Source organism: Meleagris gallopavo, chromosome 1, assembly GCF_905368555.1.
Source record: "Meleagris gallopavo chromosome 1, MGAL_WU_HG_1.1, whole genome shotgun sequence".
NCBI lineage: Eukaryota > Metazoa > Chordata > Aves > Galliformes > Phasianidae > Meleagris > Meleagris gallopavo.
The window spans coordinates 93,651,012-93,676,019 of record NC_139404.1 but is presented as its reverse complement, the minus strand read 5'-3'; the positions used below and the strand labels follow the sequence as shown (position 1 = coordinate 93,676,019).

At 35.9% G+C, this 25,008-nt stretch overlaps 1 protein-coding gene across 3 annotated transcripts in view; it reads right to left on the bottom strand.

Moving 5' to 3' along the window:
• GBE1 (1,4-alpha-glucan branching enzyme 1) overlaps window positions 1–25,008 on the bottom strand; it is a 152,091-nt gene that overhangs the window by 99,356 nt on the left and 27,727 nt on the right. For all 3 annotated transcript variants that reach the window (XM_085240893.1, XM_085240902.1, XM_085240912.1), the window contains exons 2-3: window positions 18,414–18,583; window positions 14,206–14,321 (exon numbers count right to left, since the gene is read on the bottom strand). In XM_085240893.1, coding sequence (XP_085097019.1) covers window positions 14,206–14,321; window positions 18,414–18,583 — 286 coding nt within the window. The remainder of the gene's footprint in view (window positions 1–14,205; window positions 14,322–18,413; window positions 18,584–25,008) is intronic.

Sequence of the window (25,008 nt, the reverse complement as noted above, 5' to 3'; positions counted from 1 at the left end):
CCCAACGTAGTGAAAAGATGCCCTGGTAACCTGAGGCATCAATGCTGCTAAAGTGATTAATTTTGAAGTAAGAAATTCTGCATCTAAGTAAAATCACCAAAAAAACTGGAATGTACAGCTGTAATAAGAGCAAATGTACATAAAGAAATTGCTGACCTTGAAGGTATGTTAAAATTGGTGAGCAAAGATGCATTATTTTAATAATGCTGAACTAACACGAGAAAAAGCAGGAACTAAATCTCAGAATAATGTTAGTATCAAAATGACAAGGTGCCTGTCCCACTAGAGTAGAGGAGATTTATGAAATTGAGAGTAAGCTGTAGGATAAAACTAAGTACATTCTCAAAAGCAGTCTATTACACTTAGCAAAAAAACACTCTGAGGGCAGCGTAGCCTTACAGAAAAGGCAATAACATGCTGAAGTAACTGAGAAGCTGAAATAGTTCTATTTAATTTAATGGTGCTTCCAACGCAGGACAAGTGAAATTCAGTGGCCTCAATTTACACATACGGTAAACATTTTAGAGCCTCTCAAATACCCCACTATTCTTTCTGTCTTTCCGTATGGCCTACAAGACATCTTCTAGTCCCTTTTCTAGTCTCTAGCATTTGAATTAAAAGTAGGCTATTAGATTCAGTCAGTTTTCCATCTACTCTGAGTTAGTGAAAAATTTGGGCTTTTTATGACCTTTAAACCATATAGTCCTTTCTTAAATTATTTATGACAATGAGCAGTCTGAAAGGTTTTCAAGTCTAATGCTTGTTCAATGACAAACAAGAATTGTTTAAACAAAGTATAAAGCTACATACAAAATAGAGATTCTTGTGATCGTGCTATCTTTTTTTTTTGACAGACTGAACTGTGCAACAAAACACTGTTTAAAATTCATACATGTTTATGAATTTCATTTCTTTCTTTTTGTATTACTCTTCTATCCTTATTTTCATGTTAGCTTTACCTGGCTTTCTCACCTCTGTATACATACAAATTCAGATCTTCAGAACAGGATGACAGAATCATTCAACTGACAGTTACATACAAGATCACACACAATTTTTTTCCCACTTATAGCCTCCATGCCCCTCAAACTCCTGACCTGAAAGTATGCAAATTCAACATGCAAGTGTTATTTTCAGTTACAACATGACTTATTAAGTCATCTATCTCTGTTTCTCACTAACGGTGATGCAGAGTCAATCACTAAAAATTGAAAACAAGGAATTGTCATTGAGACATTGTGATTTATAGTTTTCAAATTAAAAACCTGAGAAAATTTTCTTTGAAAAAACACTCCTGCAGATGCTAAAGAATTAAGAGTGATGTTTTGCACTTCAGTAAATTTGTTACACCGTGCCTTGACATATATACTAGAGATGAGGAGACAGACAGAAAAGAGGAGGAGATAATAAAAAATATCATACAAACCAATAAACTGCTCTGAAACACTGTATTATTATTTCATTACTTTAATGGCTTGAAAGCCCTTGGAATGATTATTGGTACATGTGGCTTTTAATAAAACGATGAAATTGAAATGACCATCAAACTAACAATAGCTAACACATAATGAGAGTGTGGATTACCTTTAATACAAATATAGAAGTGTCGGTGATAAGGGCAATAAGCTATTACTTCCATACGTTATAACATTTTTTCATTAGCTTTATTTTTTTTTTCATTTCTGAGAAAAGATAATGTGAATTTTTTTAAAAAATAAAAGACAAAAACAGGCACAAACACCATGTCATCTGAAAAAAAGGGACTAAAAAGTTAGAATTATGTCAGAATTAGGTCTGAAAGACTTTCCAGAAAGTTTAAGTAAGTTAGATGCTCAAATATGACAATAATTTTTTCCCACTCTATGATTAGAAATTAACCATCAAGGTATTTCCCTTCCTTGGTTGCGCGGAAAGAAAAAAATGCCTTGTACAACAAGACTCTTTCTAATAAAATAAGCACTGTAAAACAAGAAGGGTTTTAATTTCTATTTCAATAAAAAAAGGGAAAAGAGAGAAAGCACAGGTTTACAAGAATAGAAAAGAATCTGAACCAACTCAAGATTCTCTCTCTAAAAATTTGTACCTGAAACTTTCTGCTACTGTAAGAAAACCTAGCCTTACATTTTATTTCATAAATGCAGTTGGTTTCAAAGCCTATTTCTGTATTCAAGTCATTGATGCAATCCTGCTTTGAGATCATTTTTCTTTTTTCTTAAATTGATCATCCTTCTGTCCTCAGCTACCTTAAGTTGGCACATAAATAGAGAAGTGAAGTTTTATAATTAGTTGAAAATAGCTTTTCCCTGGACATCTTTGACTTTTATTCCACAAAACACATCCGGTCCTCAATACTCAATAGAATATATGGTTAAGATTATCTTCTTCTGCTAGTGGTTGATTCAAACTGAGCATATATACAAGACTAAATGACCACCAACTCTGCATTCTGCACACACAGAAAACTACAGGGCAAACATTACCATCATTTCTACTGGTCATACCAGTTTATAAGCAAAGTATTTCTACCCTGCATCTGATACAAAAGTAATGTGCCTATTCAGGGAATATTGTATCAGATAACAGAAAAAAAAAAAAAAAAAGGAAAAAAAATCCCCCCAAAAAAACAGTCTGCTGCTTCCAGTTCAGCCATGTGTTTTCAACTAAACCTCTCAGAGCAAACTGAGGCAGCTTTACAGCTGGCAGATGTTGCATGTCCAACAGTTTCATGTTCATGGGCCCAAACTATTCCCAGATTGGCTTTTCTCCATATTCTGGAGTGCGGAATGCTTTTGGTAAGGCTGAGGAATACAGGACCAGAATGCAGGGTTTCTTGTCTCCCACAATTATCTTTAAAAGAGGATACAGAGAAAATTCATCTCCAAATGCCTGGAGAAAATACATAAACAAACAAACAAACAAACAAGGACATAACACTGTTAAGAGCTTTATTCTGGAATTCAACCTGATAAATTTTAAAGAGTCCAGACAAAGAGAGCAACGCCTTAGCAGCCTCTGCAGTAGAACAAAAAGAATGAGCAAGCAGACATTGTTTCACTACTGCTGCACTGTTTTTGCTCCTCTACATCCCTGCCTCACAAAGACCAAGATGGGCACAAAGGCAGTGGGTTAGGGCGAGTGACACAGGCTGGTTGGTAACAACAGTAAAGGAGAAGCTTGAGGTACTTATTTGCTTTAGCCTTCCCAGATAACTGCTCACCACACAGCCCTCAAACATTTGATTTGGTAGCAGGGGATTAGGGAAGCAATATCCCTCCCATTTTAAGTGAAGACCAGGTGATCACCTAAGGATCTTGAAGATCCACAAGTCTATGAATCCCACTGAGATGCATCCCAGAGGCCTAATGGACTTGGCTGATGTGCTTGCCAAGCCCCTCCTGATAGCATTTAAATAGTCATCACAGAATGGCCTGAGTTGGAAGGGACCTCAAGGATCATGAATCTCCAACCCCCCTGCCACACGCAGGGCCACCAACCTCCACATTCAATACTAGACCAGGCTGCCCAGAGCCCAATCCAATCTGGCCTTGAACACCTCCCAGGGATGAGGCATCCACAGCCTCTCTGGGCAGCCTGTTCCAGCACCTCACCACTCTCTCTGTAAAGAACTTCCCCCTGAAATCCAACCTAAATCTTCCCCCCTCTCCCCCCCAAACTTAAAACCATTTCACCTCGTCCTGCTGTTATCTACCCTTTCAAAGAGTCGATTCCCCTCCCGTTTGTAGGCTCCCTTTAGGTACTGAAAGGCTGTAATGAGGTTACCCCGCAGCCTTCTTTTCTCCAGGCTGAACAAGCCCAGCTCCCTCAGCCTGTCTTTGTAGGGGAGGTGCTCCAGTCATCTTTGTGGCCCTCCTCTCGACCCTCTCTGTCTTTCTTGTACTGGGGGCTCCAGACCCGGACACAGTACTCCAGATGGGGCCTCACAAGAGCAGAGTAGAGAGGGACAATCACCTCCCTGCCCCTGCTGCCCACCACCCCTCTTCTGATGCAGCCCTGGACGCCATTTATTTGCTATCCAAGCTGCAAGAGCACACTGCTCGGCTCATATTAAGTTTTTCCATCCACCAGGACCCCCAGGTTCTCATCATGGCAATCAGATGAAGTTACTCGTGACTGAAAAAAAAAGGTGATGTCATACTCATTTTTAAAAAGGGTAAAAAGATGAAACTACCAAACCTGATTGTCTCACCTCTATGCCAGGGAGGATAATAAAACAGATCCTCCTGAAAGCTATGCTAAGGCACACAGAAAGCAGGGAGGTGCGATGGGAGAACCAGCATGGCTTCACCAAGGGCAAATCCTTCATGATCAACCTAGTGGCCTTCTATGACGGTGTCACTGCATCAGTGGACAAAGGAAGAGCCACTAATGTCATCTATCTGGACTCCAGTAGAGCCTTTGACACAGTACCCCACAACAACCTTCTCTCCAAATTAGAAAGATAATGATAGGTGGACTGGTGGATGGATGAAGAACTGGCTGCAGGATCAAGTCTGGAGAGCAACGGTCAATGGCTCAATGTTTAGATTGCTATTGTGACAAGTGGTATCCCCCAGGGGCTGGGGCCAATACTCTTTAATACGTTCAATGACATCAAGAGGGGGGCAGTGGGGTCGAATGCATCAGCAATTTTGCTGTAGGGTGCAGTTGACACACCAGAGGGACAGGACGACATCCAAAGGGACCTAGGTAGGCTTGAGCACTGGGCCTAGGTGAACTTCATGAAGTTCAACAAATCCAAGTGCAAAGTATTGTACCTGGGTCATCTCCCATTACCATTACAAACTGGGGAATAAAACAATTGAGAGCAGCCCTGTCAAAAAAGACCTGGTGGATGGCAAACTGGACACAAGCCAGCAGTGTGCCCTCACAACCCAGAAAACCAATTGTATCCTGGGCTACATCAAAAGAAGCATGACCAGCTGATTGAGGGAGGTGATCCTGCCCCTCAATTCTGTGCTCATGAGGCTCACCTGGAGTGCTGCATCCAGCTGTGGAGTCCTCAGTATAAGAGGGACATGGACCTGTTGGAGTGTGTCCAGAGGAAGGCCACAAAAATAATCTATGGAATGGAATACCCCTCCTATGAAGACAGGCTGAAAGAGCTGATACTCTTCAGCCTGGAGAAGAGAAGGCTGTGAGGTGATCTAATAGTGGCCTTTCAATATCTAAAGGGGAGCTACAGGAAAGAAGGGCACAGACTCTTTAGCAGAGACAGGTTGCCCAGTTATGGGGTTGATGCCCTGTCTCTGGAAACTTTCAAGGCAAGGCCCTTGGCAACCTGATCTATTTGTGGATGTCCCTGTTCATTGCAGGGGAGTTAGACTAGAGGGCCTTCAGAGGTCCCTTCCAACTCTAAGGACTCTATGTTATTTGTTAAAAAGCTAATTCAGTGTAAATTCTGAAAAGAAGTTTCAGAAAACACAAGTATTTTTCATCTGTCAGGTTGTTCTTCATAAATTGCAAGCCAACTAAAATAGAAAGGAAAAGTAATGGGATCCTCTAGTCACATTACTCCTGGTCTACCCTTTTCAACTTAGTATCAAAATTAGTCAAGACAAAGCTGCCTGCTTTAGAAAACTAAATAGAGATGTGCTAAGAGGTCAAGCCTTTATTTCAGATATTGAAAAAATGCTGTCTAGTTATTGGATACACTTGAATACTTCTCAGGTGGTTTTATGTTTAACAATTCTGTGAAGAAGTATCTGTGATTCAGAAGTCATTCGGGAGGAATTTTATGTGAAGATTATTTGTCTGAAAATACGTCAATCACACTAGACTCTAAACTTATCAGGGATATTCAGAATTTTTCCCCTCATCCCTCTCACTGTGAAAAATTAAAATAAATAAATAAAATCAATAATAAATGAAAGAAGGAAAAGCCCAACTCCAAAGTTAAGCCATGCTCAGACTTTCCAAAAGAGGGAGATATAACTCCATTTGTGAATTAAGCAAGTATTTCTATTTCAATGAAGAATCTAAGAATGTGTTTAACTAGTTTACTAAAACAAATTCAAAAAGAAAGTTTTGTTTTTTTTCTTCTTCATTTCCCTGCTTCACTTAGAAGACATATATACTAATAAAAATGTACAGAAAATAAATACAGTATCTATTTGGATACAGTATAATTCGAAAGACAGATACAGTAGCCTACTATTACAAGAACTTCTATGTAGACAGAGATATAAATAACATATGAGCATCAAAATCAAGCAAACAACAGGAGAACTGTTAATAACGAAAGAACTATAACATGGAAGCAAGCCCAGTATATTTCAGCAGGCACCAGACTACAGACAGCGCTTCACTTAATCATCAACTACTCTAAAAATTCATAGGAATATAGTATTACTATAGGAAAATACAGTAACTTAATGCTATTAGCTACACAAAATAGGTATTTACAGACAATTAGGATACCTCATAAAAAAAAAAAACCACCATAAATTTACCTTGCAGGACATCATTGAAACTAGAATCTAGAATCCAGATTTTGAAAAACTCTTTCAAAGGTAAGTTAATAAAAGGAAAACTGGAATCTCTAAAAAATGTAATTCAGTAAATATTTTTTCCCCACTGAGACTCAACCAGAATCATGTTACCATAACAACAGTGATGAAGATTAAAAACTATAAAATTTTTTTATACACAATATAAAAATATTCATATGTATTTAATAATTAAGAGGCTTGGGACAGCATGATTTGAAAAGCAATCATAGTTACAAAGCAAATTACACACAATAAGTGCAACTTATTAGAGTTGTTTCAAGCCATGTCAAGTAGAAAAGAAGCTACTGAAGTACATAATTGGCATACTAAAGCCCTATGACATACCCTCTACTATAAAGCATTTGCGTAAAGGATAACTGATGCATAATGAACCTTGTGACTGGGTGGCTGTGGCATTGCTGCTTCTTTTTTGGTGCTCCCATTCACAGTTCGTTCAAAGTGATGAAGAAACGTTTCTAGATGAAATAGCACAGTTTCCTGCGACATACCCAATGTTTTACAGATGACTGAGGTAGCTTTTGGCAATGGCTCTTTCACTGTCCATCTCTCTTCTTGTTATTTCCCTCCACAACAACAACAGTCTTGATCATATTTGGTCACAGCCTCTTTGGTAGATAATAGGGAGGAAAAAAAAAAAGTACAAACCACCCACTATCCTGATGTGTTTTCTGCATTATGATGTCATCTTCCAGGGATAAGCTCCCCTGGATCTCTCTATACATTGTTAGCTGCATTAATTTAGCTACTTTTTGATAACCTCAGAGAGAATACCATTAATATTTTGTTATAATGCCTCAGAAAAAGTCATTTTCCACCAATTCCTGTGTTACCTACAAATATTCCAAGGCAGGACTTGAGCATCAACCGTATGGAATTGTTCCATTAGAATACTGAAGTTTATCCTCCACTTCATCCCCTGCCTACAATTTTCTCTTAACAGTATTATAGAGAAACACAGCTGAGAATTAGAATTTCTAAATTACCAGTAGTCACATCGTAGTGTTAATAGCTTTAACCTATTAGTGACTCTGTCCTAAAAATAAACAAACAAAAAAAACTCAGAATATGGTATATATGGTAATATATATGCAGACTTAACTGGATCATTAGGCTCCAAGTTCTAATTTGAAGACTTCTTTCTTTTTAAGAAGCTTTGAATTTTTTCCCTTAAAAAAAAAAAAATACATTTTGCTCTAGTGCATACCCATTATCAATTGAAACAATTCATCTTTTGTATGGCTAAACTAAAAGGAAACAACTTTTTAAATGGCAAAACCTCCTACCAAGGAATTGTGCAGTCACCAAGTCACAGGAGAGCTCAGCCTGCCAAAATAACTGAACAAAAACATTCTGAAGTACTGGGCTCAATCCGGAGGAAAAAAAAAAAAAAAAAAAACAAAAAGATCTAAGGCTCTAAAAGGCTCTGAAGAACAACAGTCCACTGTATCACAATGATTTATGGCTCCTACAGCCTCTCCTATGTGCCCATGAGTAGTTGCACATGGCCTATTTGGATTTGATAAACAAAGTAAGAGACCATTTTTGTCCCATTGAGAAAACAACTCTTCCTGCCAGTAAATTTAATCTGTAGTTAACAGAGAATTTGACAATAACTTGTTAACAATCATGCAATGAAACAAAAGGCAGTGCCACACGCTAAGGCTTTACCTCCCCATTTAGCTCCACTGAGGTACTGAATGCACCTCATTATAGAAATGATATGGACATAGATATGCTACCCCAATCCTGTTCTCTGTAGTTCAAAATGCCAGTGATACTACATCTGCTCCTTGCTGCACACAAATGATGCAGCATGATGCTTCAAGACACTCATCTCAGTCACTGTTCAACTTAACAGAGCTGGGGTTTTGCTCCTCTCACAAACTTGAAGACATTAAATTTAAGTGACACTGCACTTAGATTAAACAAGAATATTTTCCCCACATACAGCTGAAGTGAAAGCAGGAAATATTAGATTTGTATGTATGAGAAAACAAGGAACGCTTCTTCAGAAAACTTCCTATGGAATTACCTCAGCTAGGGGTATCTGGGCTCTCTTTGTATGTAGACTGTTGTCTGACTACATATAATCCATTTACATCTTATATTTAAAGGAAAGAGCCACTACATCCTTAACACTTCTGTACCTAGCAACCTAGCCACAAACCTGTTATCCCATTTATTCATGCCTACTATTCTTTCATGTTCACATTAAAAATGGTTTCACACTTTGCAGCCTACTTGAAACACATGAGACTTGAACTTGAAACCTTTCTTATACTATGCTACTGGACTTCCTGATCAGTAAGGTCAGCTGCAACATCATCTACTTCATTATTGTCAGTAATTACACTTGATGAATTTTACCAACAGTGGTTCCCTGACACTGATTAACCTACTTGCTCACCACATTTGATTCTTTTTCAAGGTTTCCATGTTCAACATAGAGCATGCAGCTCTGAGTTACTAGATAGAGTGGTAAAAAATGGTAAATATCAAGTTTTTCTTTCCAACCAGTTTTCCTTTCCCCGGAATCTCATAGGTACACAAATGTGCTTTTAGATAGTTCAAACATGGTTAGTGTGCATTAAAGCATTCTAATGTAAAGCAGTTCCGCCTTTGCACACATTAATGTTAAAAAGCAATATATATTTCAACTAGAAAACTATCCAAAACCAGGAGAGGTGGTATTTTTGTACAAAATAAGAAATTATGACTTATTAGCCATGATGCCAACCTCAATTTTGTGTTTTGGATATATTTTTTTCTTACTGTCATCTATCTACATGCAATTACATAAAAGCTATCTAAGAAAGCTACCCAGTGCTAGTTAATTTATATAGCCTCAAGAAGACTACGCAAAAAAAAAAAAAAAAATCAGTGAATGTAGTCATCCCTGAAGTTTTTCAGACAATTTTCCTAATCTTTACCATACCTTTGGAAAGGTATATTGTGAAGACACCCTAACTCTTGCCCTCATAAGTTAACAGGAATAAACCAAAAATCAATGACACGGAGCTAAATTTCATTAAGATATGAATAAGATTTGGAGGTACACAGTGTTTTAATTTCAAGCACCTACTCAACATGTCAGATAAAGCATCAGATAAACTTATATAACATTAATAATATCATTAAAAAAAACAGTTATCAACTGTCGCTACTTGAAAGTTTAACAATTATTATTTTAGTACTATTTAATTTCTCCAGACATAGGAGAAAAATTTTGCACCTCATCTTACACCAATGACAAATTAGAAATTATTTTCTATCCAATGTTCTGAGGTAGCAGATAGTCCACAATCGTAATTGCCAACATTTTATAAGTACCATGCTTTATTATTTATCTGTGTCAAAGTGTTTTAGAATTTGATTGTTAGTCATAAATTTGGAAGGTAATTTTCTCTAGATCTGAATTTTTATTAGCTTCTATTTTCCAGTTATTCTTCATTTTCTGTTTTGATCGTTTGTATTCCAATGAAGAATATTAAACAAGTTCTCCAACATAGACAATAAGATTTCAGTTTTTAATGGTGCTATCAGCAGACCTAAGCTTCACTGGCATTATTCCAAAATTAGATACTGCTACAGTAAAAACTGAATTTACAGGTACTTTCAGCAGATACAACACCAAGTTGAAGAGGCAGCGTTGATCTGCCTGAGGGGAGAAAGGCACTACAGAGGGATCTGGATAGACTGTATGAGACTGTTTAACTGTATGAGTTTCAATAGGGCCAAGTGTCAGGCCCTGCATTTTGGCCACAACAACCCCAGGCAACCCTACAGGCGTGGGAAGGAGTGGCTGGAAAGCTGCCTGATGGAAAGAGACCCTGGTGTACTGATGGACAGTCAGCTGATATGAGTCCAGGTGGCCAATGGTATCCTGGCTTCTATCAGGAATGGTGTGGTGAGCAGTACTAGGGAAGCAATCCTGCCCCTATACTTGGCACTGGTGAGGCCCTGCCTTGAATACTGTGTTCAGTTTTGGGCACCTCAGGACAGAAAGGACATTGAGATGCTGCAGCAGGTCCAAGGAAGGGCAACAAGGCTTGTGAAGGTCTTGGAGAGTATGCTCTACAAGGAGAGACTGAAAGAACTGGGACTGCTTAGTCTGGGGAAAAGGAGGCTGAGGGAAGACCTTATTGCTCTCTTCAAATACCTGAAAGATGCTTACAGTGAGGGTGGGGTTGGTCTCTTCTCACAGGTGACAGGACGAGGGCAAGTGGCATCAAGATGTGCCAGGGTAAGTTCAGGTTGGATATCAGGAAAAACTTCTTTACTGAAAGGTTGCTAAGCACTGGAATAGGCTCCCTAGGGAGGTGGTTGAGTCAGCATCCCTGAATGTGTTTAAAAACAGTTTGGATGTGGTGCTTAGGGACATGATTTAGCAGAGGGTTGTTAGAGTTAGGGTTGTATGGTCAGGTTGTGGTTGGACTTGATCTTCAAGGTCTTTTCCAACCTGAGCAATTCTAAAAATTCTATGGTTTATGATGATTTACGATTATTTGCTTTTATGAACAAGCAAAAGGAATGAAGTGGAACATAAATTCCTACACGTGCATTACAACACAGGACTTACTAAGGAAGCCTATCCACCTAAATTCTTCTAACAGCTTGCTGTATACTATGAAAAAGAAATTGGGAACACAGTCAATGAAAGAAAAATTGAATCATTTCTAACAATGAAAGTAGATAACACTCACCCCCCCCTCACAAGGAGGAAGTCATCGGTTCGAAAATAAAAAGCACTCATAACAAAAACAGCAACCATATTTGTTCACCAAGTAACTGTTTGTAAGTTCCTGCATGGACATAGGAGGAGCTATACCTAGAGGTATTATCACCAAGTAACAACAACAAAAATACATTGTTATTTTCAAAGAAAAAAGAAGGTGCCCAACTACTAAGTATCCATTCCTTGACACACACACACACACACACACACACACACACACACACACACACACACACACACACCCACCCACCCACCCACCCACCCACCATACTAAAATGCAAGATTTCATTGCTTTTTTGTTGTTTTCTTATTTTGAACTCATCTTCTCTAATGTCTTTGGTTATGAGAAGGCTGCCTGAAGAGCTACAGTAGATAGCCTACTACTACTGAACACAGGAAAATGTTTGACCTCTGTTCTTCATTTATTTTCCTATAAAAATATTTTGTGACCTGGTCTAAATTAGTGTCACCAGCTACACTCCATCCATTTTCATTCTGGTTCAGGAATTACTTATTTAAAAGAAATGACCTTGTCACAATTTCAGAACTTGGCATTCACCTGTGTAGAACTGAAGATGAAAATAATGTAGAGAGAAGCTAAAGATAAGGACCTTCTGGAAGAACTGTTTTCCTCCTAGCAGATTACTCAAATCTGTATGTGAATGTCTGGAGTTCACTACTTAAATATTTAAGCATTAGTACTGGCAAAATAAATTTTAGAAAACTTATCACGTCCTTACACTTTTTACAGTAATGCAATATATATACACACCTTCAACAACTTTTTTTTTGCTAGTCTATTATACAGACAACGTTGCCAGAATGAAGAACTGCAAAACATTGTTGTACTACACAAATTCTAATGATCCCCAAAATAAACAAATCCATGAATGGCTAATTAAGCCACTAATAAAAGAGCAGTAGTTCTATGAATCTGTTACTGGAGTGACAGCAGATAGAAAGATGACCCATAACATGAGGATAATGTACACTCTTCCCACATAGAATATTCCAACTTCACTTCAGATTTTGTGACAGATAAACCATCTCAGAACCACCTTACCTTAACTGAGGAATTTTTTCACGTTAGTTTATGATACATAAATACACAGAAAGGAAACATTAATGATGTGTTAGATTTGTATGCACCAATAACACAAAAATAATCATGAAATATTATCAGAAAAGTTACATAAGATGTTTGAATGAATACACTGTGGGTGAAGTCATCAGTAAAATACAAGTGTACGTAGTTATAAGTGCAAAGATAACAAAATTTGATTCACATCAGGATATACGCATTCAAAAGCTAATCAGACTCAGGGGCAGACAAAATAATAGTTTACCTTCATGGACCTCTTTGGTAACTAAACATTTTGAGTGTCAGTGATAACTGCATATGTCCTTGTTTAGAGCAAACTGCACAAAAGCACAATTAAAGAAAAGGGGGAGGAGTAAAAAAAGAGGAAATCAAACCCACGTTCTTCTCTGCCAACGTTTTCAGAAGGCTCAGAGCAACTACAGAACTACAGTGAATAACATGACTGATATTAAGAGTCATCCTGGGTAACCCAAAATTCTGTATAGTAAACCAACCATATAGTACAACCAGCAATATTGTCTTTGCCTTACAGATGGCAAATGGAAACAGAGTAAGTACTGTACAGATCTGCTGTTTAAAAGTAGGAAAAATATGACCGTGTTTATATAAAGAGAAAGACAACTCAATTTTGCCAAGCATTCTTAGGAATACACACTATTTGCTAATAGTTATCAACACTTCTCATCATTCTCACCTTTTATCTCTACACTGAGCATAGAACATTCTATAGTAGCTAAGCACACTAATTTTGAAAATGCAACATAAATAAAAGGTAATATAGCAGCAATTAGAAAACATAACCTATTTATCTCTAAATTATAGAAAATATCAGTAACCATTCTCTAGTGTCATAAATTATCGTTTAATCATCACATTTTAGTTGCAGAGAACAGTTTTCTCCCTGCTCTGCAAAATAAAATCAGCTTTCTCACACCCCTGAATGACTAATCCTAAATTTCAATTCATCCATATTTATTATGGAGACAATTTTCTATACCATAATAAACACAGCATTAAGTACACATATTGAGCAAACATTTCTAGTGCATTTTTACGTATTCTTTGCTTTGATAGATTCGATTTCATTAAGATCAGATTTTTAATTGACATTTTTTTTGATGTGCTAGTTTTGTTGATGGGAGCCCTGAGACTTTAGTATATATATTATACAAACACTCCCAGTTGATTAGTTTTCTTATGATTTCAGTATATTTCTTAACTCCTCATTACTGACCCCTCTTATCATTTGACATCTCTAGAACACAAGCTCAAATTGCAACAAGCCAAATTTTCAGAAGTATATCTCAATGAGGGAAATCAGTATTCACATGTAAATAACCACATCCAGTGATAGCTGTTGCTATGTATATAATGACACCAGGCATAAAAATTGTGGTATTTGACAGCTCAAAGAAACCTTCAGTTAATTTTTGAAAGTCAGGACTTTATGCTTATGAAATACAACTGGTGATAAGCTTTCCCTCATTCTGTATTTAGCTCAAATTCCTTAAACTAAGTCTACAGATCAATATTCTTAATTACTAAGTGTTAAGTTTTAGGAGGCTAGATATACTACATACAAACAGAACACTTGAAAAATTATAGTTAAAAGCATAGCACTTTCCACCAGGGTGCTAAGATTTGAATAGAATACTAAGTAGTTGTACAAAATAAAGAAAACTAGACATTACTGTTTCACCATTTAGGGTCACTCTGCACAAGAAGATAAATTAATTCTGTTTCTTATAACAACCACAAGATATTTAGGAGAAAACAAACAGGACAAAATGAGTAAGAAATGTCAAAAGAATTGAAAAGAAAAAGGTTAGAGCTAGCACCTTTAGCTTTGATCCATGAGGCACAGGAGAAAAACCATCTTGTCCAGGTGGAATGAACAACTCCCATTTCCCATAATCCATTTTCTTATATGGATGAGAAAATGGATTCCAGCCATCTGTAACAAGAACATAGAATAAAGTGTATTTATCTTGAAATATGTCTAATTAAAATTCAAAGTCATAGCAGTATTTTCAATCTTTTCCAGAATACATTTCATTTTTAGCAAATACAAATACTTTTAAATCAGCTATTACTGCACACTTCCTTTAGGAGAGGTTCAATATGATGTTCACTGGGAAACCATACTCCAATTCTACTTTGACAATTTCTGATTACAGAAAAGGAAAAAAAGATTCTTGGACAGGATAAAAGCCATCTCCATAAACCATATGCTTAAACCAATTCTGGATACGGATACGCATACTTATAATTGCCTCTGTTTTGACTAACTGATGTCCTTAATAACATGAAGTATATAAACTAGGAGAATGAGGAAGCAGCAGACAAACCTGGCAAGGGCTACAAAACCACTTAGAACTAAATACTTTGTAAGAGCTAAGAACTTTAGCCAGAAATGCCACAGTTATAATTAATTAAATCCTGAAGAGGGTTCCCTTTTCATTAAAAAAGGCACAAAACCAAATTTATTGAATCAAGCTTAGATTATATACATATATTCAAGATTCTTCATACTGTTTTGACTCACTGAGTTCTGGAGAGGTGCGAGGTTAGTCATACTTAACTGAATAAATGTCTGCCAAGAAAATTGTGCGCGTTTCTATAGATGTTCAAGGTTAATTCTTATGAATGCAACTAAATATAAAGCTTCTGAACTGACTAACACAGGCAATGTAACTACTTCTGAACTAGAAGTGGCAAGTTGAGTTTCAAAATAACTTATTTTTGCTTTGAAACTTGTCCACTTCAAATAGCCCACAGCAACAGTGAATCCCATGTTAACAAGAACAAAAAACTGAATTGCATGACATAATTTCCTTTTTGATGATCTATTTGTGTATTTCCTGCAGTAAAATGACAGGTGGTTTTCATCTCAAGTAGAAGCATAAGCAGTCTTCTGCAAGCTCCTATGTATATTTAATTACATACAAGATCTTACATACACTAACAGCTGATAAATGCTACGCTCACATCCTCAGCTGTAGTTATTTAAGCTAATATAAAACAATATTTCTATTAAACACGTTAGTGGTTGAAAGTAATTAAAGAAAAACTAGACATGACAGCAAAACTTATTGCCCTGCTCCAGCAGTTATTTGCACTACTTTGAAACCACTAGCCTACTTACTTGTCTACAAGTTTTGATTGCTTATTTCAATGGAAAACCTAACAAATATATATTTACTTCTTAGTATGTATTAGTAGATGCCAAAGAATGGATTACTTGAATACTTATTAAAAAAAGAATAGTAACACTTTAATATCTGACATGATTCAACATTTCACTGTACATAACTCAGAAAATACGCAGATTAACTGAAATTCATGCTTTTCATTCTCCAATTTGAAAACGGATTTGTGTGCCATTCTACCTTTTTCCAGGAGGTATAACACTAGAAGTTATTCCATAGAGAATCTCATTCCCTACAAATGTCACAGAAGGAGATTAAAAAAAAAACCCACACACTCATAATTTGAGCTAAAAATTCTAATATCAAAGTTCTTATTGTCTGCACTATGAATTTTCACTTGTTTTCTATCCTTGAATATAATTAACTTAAAAGGTTAAGTAGCAGGAATTAGTACTTGTGGTATTTCGATTTTTTTTTCTTTCATTTGTTTTTTCTTGTCTTTCAACCAACCACTTAAGAGATCCACAGATAATACTCAAGTAAGTAAACTATTATGAGAAAACACCATTATCCATTTATCCACAGCAAAACTAAAAGCAAGTCATGAATTATCTTGTTTTTAAATCACATATCATTAAATTTCAGTTTAAAACTGAAGAGCTGCTATTTTAAATTTGGTTTGCTTCCTCGTAACAGTTCAACCCGTCGTCCCTCCAGTAGTTCAATTACTGTTTCCTCTTTACAAACCTGAGCTTTTTTTAAAAAAAAAAAATCTTATTAACAGAAAGCCTGATATTCAATTTAAATACAATACAATCATAAATTTAGTTTGAAACTTTAACCTGTTTGAAAACTTGAAGAAAGGTTAAAGGGATCCAATTTTAATTAAATGCACCGATAGCAACCTGACTCTAAATCTTAGGGTTTTGCAACCCAATTTCTCATCAGAATATTGTTAAAGTCAAATCATCTGAATTGAATGACAATCTTCCATTCCTCTAGGCTTTTTGAGTACATTATCTCCCCTTTGGGAATGAATACTTTACTACGATTGATAATGAATATGATATATATAGGACAAATGAATTTTTTTTCCACATTAAAGTGAACTCCTTTTTAGTCTCTTGACTTCTTACTGCCACATTTCATTAACATAGATACTAGTTTAAGTTCTAATTCCTAAAATTCTGCTTCATATGATGTACTACGTGAAATATTTTTTAAATGAAATAAGTTTGTTCTTATGAGGTTATTGTTGTTTTGTTTTTTTAACTGTCTTTCCAGTACCAATACATGTACTTCCTTGCCAACTCCACTCCAAGCCAGTTTACAATTTATATCTTCATTTTAAAATCCTAGGTATTAATTTCATTAAAAGTCTGTTTTCAAAACGGCTGATCTTAGATTACAATGTTTAATTTAGCCCATTATGTAGAATAAGCCTAAGATGTAGCTGATGGTGTTAGATTGCAAGCAGGAAAGAGAAAAGGAGAATCGTGTGTGTTTATAAATGTAAAGTTTAGCTTTTAAAATTCCCTCATGCGCTGTCTTACAGTCACTATTAACAGCTAGCACCACTGTAATCTAGCAGAAGGTGAACTATGGTCATGAGTTGTTACTGAGTTTTGGAATCTAAAGATGTATCTGATTTTTGTATTAAAATTCACGTGCTATATCAACCTATTTTATCAGCATCTATTCAAATTTAAAGACAAGGACTATTTGAAGGAAAGCTATCCTGTCATTCGTTAGGTCAAATTGTATCAAATGGGACCACAGCTGAAAGTACTGTTACACAAACCTTTCTGTTCATCTTCTGCATTAAAGACTTTCCTAAAAGTAATCACTGTTCTTTTTCATATTCTGTTTGTAAGTGTATCTTATGACTATTAACAAATAGTACTAAAACTAAGTACTATGAAATACTGAAAAAAATCTCAACATCTGAGAAGTACTGTGAGGGTTATCTACTTAAATTTCTTTCTAACAGTGCACATTTTAGTACAAAGGCTTAACTGCTCTACCACCAAATACTACAGCTAACAGTGTAGGTAAAGAGTCTTACCATTTTAAAGTTACACAGGCATACAAAAAAAGTTACAGAATTTAATTAGTATTGCAGGATTTAAGAGCAAAAAAAGCACCTGACTTACATTTAAGAGTTTGCATAACATGACCTAAGTGTAGCTAGCCTTCTGACAAAGGAGCAAATTTATGATTTTGTCTCAAGCTTTTAGTAAGTAAAAGTAAGTAAATCAATCTCTTCCCAGTTCTCAAACTAAGCAATACAGTTCCTCCACTGTGATCCTGCCACCTTCCTGTTCTGCCATCATCATTCCTTCTTTTCCCAGAAAAGAATAGTACTTTTTCATGAGTATGTTCACTTAGGATTTGATATTACCATTTTGAAGCAGTACTTGTTTCTACACTCTCATGATTAGCTAGAATCACAAAGAGCCTTGGTTCTTGGGCAACGCTGCTGTTGAATTAGTATAGAAAGTAAATCAGGTTATTTCACTGTTATTTTCTCCTTCCCTTCACACAATATTACAAAAGCCTAACTATATCTTCAGGAACGTTATCAGGTAGTTTAGGCATAGTCAGCTAATGCTGCACTGTGATCAGGCTAGAGTCTTTAGAGAAGTCATTTTATGGATATAAAAATAGAAACACATAATTCTGATACATAATACTGAATTCAATAGAAATGCACACATTATTAGGCCATTCTAATATAGAAATTATTATTTAAGTTACTAAATGCCGCTACACTAGCAACACATAACATATATTTTTGCTATCAGAATTTAATGTTTGCCACAGCAGTGTTTTTAAGTGAAAAGGACATTGATCTAAAACACAGTGCAAGGGAGAGGAAATGTTCCTGAAATACTTACTGAAATCACCTGTGAGAAACACTGCTTCTGCACCTGGCGCCCACTCTTTGCAATATACTCCACCATCCACAAATTGGTTAACTCCAAAAGATTTGTAACTTTTTGAAAATTTATTAAGACCTCCTTCGTTGTCGTCAATGCTCTTCAAACGTTTATAAAACAGAGCATACCTTTAAAAAAATAAATAAATAAATAAATGTTAGAATAACAGACATTTCTCTTTACAGAAATAGAAAATAAATTATCAAACCACAATTTTTTATGGTTGCAATCCAGAGAAAAGTTGCAATTTCCGCTTCTGTTTTCTCTACTTCAAATGAAGTCCTTGCACTTTAAGTTTTAATCTACAGCTCCTGATTGGCAGTCCAAAAATCCTGGTATTACAACACAACAGGAGAAATTCACACTCTGAACAGCTTAACACTTTTTCATCTATCTTATTAATACTGAGCAAGGGCATCATAGGGAGAACTGCATAGGCCTGGTACATCTATCACAACCAATTTTAATAGACAAACTCTGAATACTGAAAAATCTACAATACAGCACATGCAAGCATGGAGGAAATAATCTGGCACTGCTTAACCAATTTGTCTAGAAAGATCATCAGAAAAACTACATAGTCCTCTGCCACTGGAACTAGTTGGCGAGAAGTATATACATTTATTCACACACACACACACACACACACACACACACACACACACACACAGTCAAACTGTATGGAAGTAATTGTTTTGCATTGTCCTCTACTTACCCCTGTTAGGGCTAGAAATGCAATAAGCCTCTAATGTAAAGTTTGATATTAACAGCTTGGAGTTCTCCTGTCAGACATTCCCAGCAATTCAGACACGCACAATAGGCAGATGCTACACAAAGAAAAGGGTTAGATTCCTAAAGTGTGAGCTACTATGTGAAAAAGCATGGCTAAAAACTTCAATTGAGAATTTTATTAATGCTATCTGCAAGGTTATTTTATTTGCAATTTAGAAATGTACCAGTGTTCTTCATAAACGGAAAGAAGGCTTCTGAAATGCATAAAAGATGGAAAGAATTGAAGCAAAACCAACTTGTCTGCCTCATTACACTTACTGTATTTTGAAAAAGGAAAAATAAACAGTAAAAAAAGTTAACAACATTATAGTATTATACCTCGTTGGTTTAGAAGGAAAAAAAAAAAGACTTACTCTGCCTGTAACATTAGGACTGGTACACTATCTCAGGTTTGTTTTAAAGTTTTGTTTCAGAATTGGTCTTCATTAGTTTAAAGCAAGAGATCAAAATGTCAATTTACTGGTTAAACAGGATAACATTAATTTTGAGTACTATGACCACTTTCAAGGTTGATCCCCCAGCAGGTTTGTATTACAAAGACTGATGTTCACATTTAAAAACAGCAAGATTAAAATAATGCCTCAGGATTCACTACAGAAAAAACATTTATAACATGTTGCCCATCTACCTGCACCATTCCTTTAAATTTACTCATGAATCTAATCCTCAGAAACACATTGCAAACGACTAGTGGTAATCAATTTCATTTACACTGCTCAAGGGAAAACATTTTGTCAGATTTTCGAATATAAGTATATATACACATCCAGCTGACTGAATTAAATTTTAATCAATTGCAATCATAGAAATATTTATAATTGATTAATTATAAATAACTTATAATCATTAATATAAATGAAAGTTAAATACAGAAAAAGAACAAGCAACTAAAACAGCCTTGAAAGTTCACTATATGGCATTTGGTAACAGAAACATTGTTCCTTACTGAAAGCTTCTATTTGAAAAGTAAATGTATTCTGATTTGCTTGGCTCAGGGAAGGAGTGTAGTTTTTTTGTTATTTTATTTAAAGCTACTCTTTAAAATATAGTTATTATACAAGAGCAGAGTGCTTGTGACAGAGCAAATTCATTCAGACAACTGCTGTGCCATCATTATAGAAATTATGAAAATTGAAACAACTAGTGCCCTCTGTGTTTGTTTTACATGATATTCTAGAAAGCACTCAGTTTTAATTCTGTCAGTGACCTCCTGAAGCGATCAAATATCGGACTATGGGTTGTTTGAAGTTCATGAAAAAGCCACAGGCTTCTAAAATGGATCAATTACTTGTGCTGTGAACTATTCTGAAAAACTCATCTCAGGAGACAAAATGCATCTGGGCACAAAACAATGTTATCTTCCCCTGAAGGTCCTGTAAATCAGAAGTGTATTTCTCTATCTGCTGTAAAGGAGAGGATTCATTTAAGAGCGTTCTTATAATCCAGGTATAGCAACCTTAAGGCTTTGCTTTCACAGAATCTTCTTTCATTTCTACATCACTGAAACATTTTCATCTTTCAGACTGAAAGCCCAGAATCACACAAAGAAAATGTCAGGAAAACCTTTTTGTTTGAGCCATTCCAAAGGCTGATATGTTCATTCATGGCACACAAGCATTAAAAAGAGCTGGATACCTGTCTGATCGTCACATTTAGCAGTCTCCTCTGAACACTATATGTTACCATCGGCAAACATGCACACAAATTTATATGACATATGTAGCTATACAGACTATAACCAGACTGTTAACAGGGAACAATCTGAAGGTGAGAGAATCTTGCAAAATTCTGGATGTGTGACAGGAATTGGCAGCAGCATTCAAAGCTAGAAGCCAGGATTAGAAGCCAAGATCTGCATCCCACATCTTAAACCTTTATGCCTTCACAAGCAACTGCAAAGTCTCTTCAGATTTTTCTACTTCCTTATATTGAAGTTGACACTGAAGAGATATATCACAATGTTAAAACCATACTTAGATACTTTGAGAAGTACTACTGTTACCTTTGTGACAAAGAAAAAATAAAGAGGAAAAGAAAAAGTTACAAGATGATCCACATATTTTCAGGGCTCTGGTCAGAGGTAAGTGGAAGATGTATGCTAACTCCCTTACTACAGCATCAGAAATGACGAACACACCAAGTACAGCTGACCAGGACTGCTGTGGTGCATTTCTTGCTCCAGGAATTCTCATGAAAAAGCAAACTCGTGCACTAGGATGAGATCATAGGACCACACCAAAGGCTTTTTCAATTCAAATCCCGTGTTCTTTCAACTCATCTCCATTAACAGGACAATGAGTTTTAAGCTAAAATATCAAAAATTCAGTATTGTTCTCCAGACTTACTGGAAACAAAGATTCAGACTGGACATTACTACACATACAACCAACATGAAATACTACATTTGGTAACAGACTAGCACTTTCACACCAGTCCTCCTGCTTCTCTCCTCTGGTATTTCACAGTGAAGTATGGGTAATCATAAATATAACTTGTCACAAAAGTCTTCTCTGTTGCTGTTACATTCATGGTTTGTGAAACACTGTTGCTTTGATTCCTATGCTTCATATGCAGCCTTGTTTGGAACCATACAATGGAAGTGTAAGAATTGGCACAGAGGTAGAATTAAAACCTGAAAATACGATATTGCATAATGACTATCCAGAAAATAGGTGCCTTGCCAGTAACACAGCTTCACAGAGAATAAAGATGAATGAAAATTTTAAAGATGGCATTAACTCAGGCCATTTTAAGGAGTTGTATTTCATGCAAGCAGCTATCACTTCAAAAGACTCAAATATTTTGCCTTTCAACTACTTGTAAACCTAAACTTACATAATGGAAGTATGTAGATGTTAGAGGACAGAGTATTTCAAAGCCTTTCAGTTCAGTGCAAAGCTAGACAGCTCTTCCTCAAAGAAATAAATGTACTAGTTGTTTTGTAACTGTGATACTTCAATTCCTATCATCACTGACTTAAGTCAACTAGCTAATACCATTAAAAATGAGAAAAAGACATTTTAAATAGTAATTTTATTATGGCAAAATAAATAAATAAAATCCAAGCTTCCTCCTTCCCAAACTTAACCATCTCAGTGAAATATCGCTTTTGGCACAATATTGAAGAAGTTTGATGGCAAGTCATAATAATGAATTATGTCTCCACATAAAGCTCTCAGATATCTAATTTTTTAAAACAATTGGAGGCTTCTACTTCCCTCTAGCTACCTTGTATTATAAAATTTTCAACCTTTGTATTTACACTGAATTTCTTAGGTCTCATAGGAATCTAAATAGAAACTAATATAACCAAAGAGGTCTTGGCAGCATACATAATATCCTCATTTAATCACCATGGTGCTGCACTCTAACATGGCTGCATAATTTCAGAACATTTTTATGCCCACTCTTGCACCTTTTTAGGAAGTCATAATTATTGCAGTTTATAGAGCAGTCAATCAGCCTATTTTAAGACCTGTAGTGTCAACACTGACATTAATCATTTTTACCCCTCTTCTGCTTATGATGTTCATATTACAGTAGCTATTCATTTTTTAGATTTTTTTTATCCACATTAGTTTTTGTGCCATAATTTATTTCCACAATATTGGCCCAATATTAATGCAAATTTATTCAAAACATGAAAGCAAATAGGAGAGGCTTTGATGATGATGTCTGGCATCCATATGGATAGCCCAATTCTGCAGACACCAAAGGGAAAAGGATATGAAAGAAAACACGCAGTAAGGTATTCTCTGTAACCAAATCCTCTCATTTTCCAACAAATAAAAACACTTGCAGAAATGTCAGTGTTAAAAATAAAAGTAGAGACAAAAGGAAAGAAAATAAAATTCTCAACTACTTCAGTCTGTTACATTTCTTTTCATTTCTTCTAATGTAGATATTTTGTCAACAGTTTATGGGCTGGTTTGGCCTGGTTCTGTGACTAGCAGGGCAGAGGGATCTGCAGATCCGCGCCTCCAGAAAGGGGAAAACAGGGGACCCTGAATAATTAAAAACAGCAGCAACAATCTGAGGAGAAACAGACTAATTCACTAAATATGGTATCAGAATGCAAGATAACACTATAATACAATATAATTAAAGTTGAAACTAATATATCAAATATAAGTAGAGAGAGTATCTGAAAGCTATAGGTCTAATGCTAGCGCTGAGGCAATGCGTGCAGCCAGGACAAGCAGCAGTGAGGAGAGGCTGATGATTGAAAAAACAAGTGTCAGATGACCTACCAAAGCCTTACATCTGTTCCCCCTGAACAGAAATGATAACAGCACAGCTAACAGTCTAACTAGTTCTTCTCTTCTGGGACAGGTACCTGGAACTGGAGCATTAACACTAACTCCCAGTGTACTGCATGATGCTATGATGTGGAATACCGATAACCAAAAATCATAAAACCATGACATATTGGATGGACTGAAAGATAGAAGTAGACAGTAGAATGTTTGAGACTTTTTTTTTTGGGGGGGTGGGGGGAAGGTGAAATGGAGGGAGTACTTCTTTTGTTTTTGTCCTTTAAAACAATAAACATTAAGGAAATAAAAACAAAAAAAAAACAAACAACAAAACCAGTTTGTTTTGATGTTTTGAGATGTCATTTATTCATTTACCCTATTCATAAACTTATTCCTGAAACCTGAGAGGAATGCTAGGTCTTATTCCCAAGCTTCCAACAAACAGGAAAGTCCAAACTGTCATTGTAACCACACTTTCACCAGCATTATAACATTTATAGATCATCCCTCTGTAAGATGATTAAAGCTCATGATTTTAAAGGTTTATTTCTACACTAAATAATATACTATTTAAATGAAGACACTTCAAAAATTAGCAAACCAGGAATTGAAAAGTTGATTTTAACTCTGATAGACTACTACAATGAGAACAACAGAAAGGATTAATAGCTGGTTTTGACTGATATATCAAAAAGGCTTAGGAGCTACAGTTCCCTTCTGTTATCACAGACAGCCCATCTTTAAGATATTGATGTCCAAAATTTTTCAATGCTGTCATCTACTAGCAGTGACAGGTATCATTTAAGTGCCTATACTGAACATTTATACAGCAACAGCTTCTTAAAATAAAAAAATAAAACATCTTGATAACCATGTAAGAGGAACTCTGTATCTGAAGATGCGGTTTTAACACTTTGGTGACAAAATTCTATACAAAAGCAGCTCTGCATTCTCACTATGTGTTCCTGGAAAGGAACACTTTCCAAGTAGTCGAAGGAGGAACATGCGAGAATATTAAACAGGATGATCACAAAACAATCACCACTAATAGTGTCCATCTTTATTCCTTCTATGCCCTCTACCATTTCACAGAAGAAAAAAGGAATGAAAAGATGAAAGTGGAAGTCAGAAATATAGATTCAACATCTCTAAATATTTCAAAATAAAGAATACTGCTATTCACAGATTAATAGCAGCAATATTGGAAAAAGTAATTTGTAGATGTAGTTACACACACTTTCAACAGCAGTAAAGTCCATGCAGATAGCTATTGCTATGATTACTGAGTCCCCACATCTCAATTTCTCATTTACTCAATAGTTTATTCTCATACACTGTCCTCATTCAGCTTCCTATAAGGGAATAGCCTAAAAGACGACAGGAGAAAGACAAAATTCTTCCCAAAGGAGATTTCTGCAGTTCAACAAAATAAGCATACCACAACTTGTAGAGTGTGGCAAAAACAAATTCCTTTTTCTTTCTTCAGCAGGTTTGGCCACTAGTGA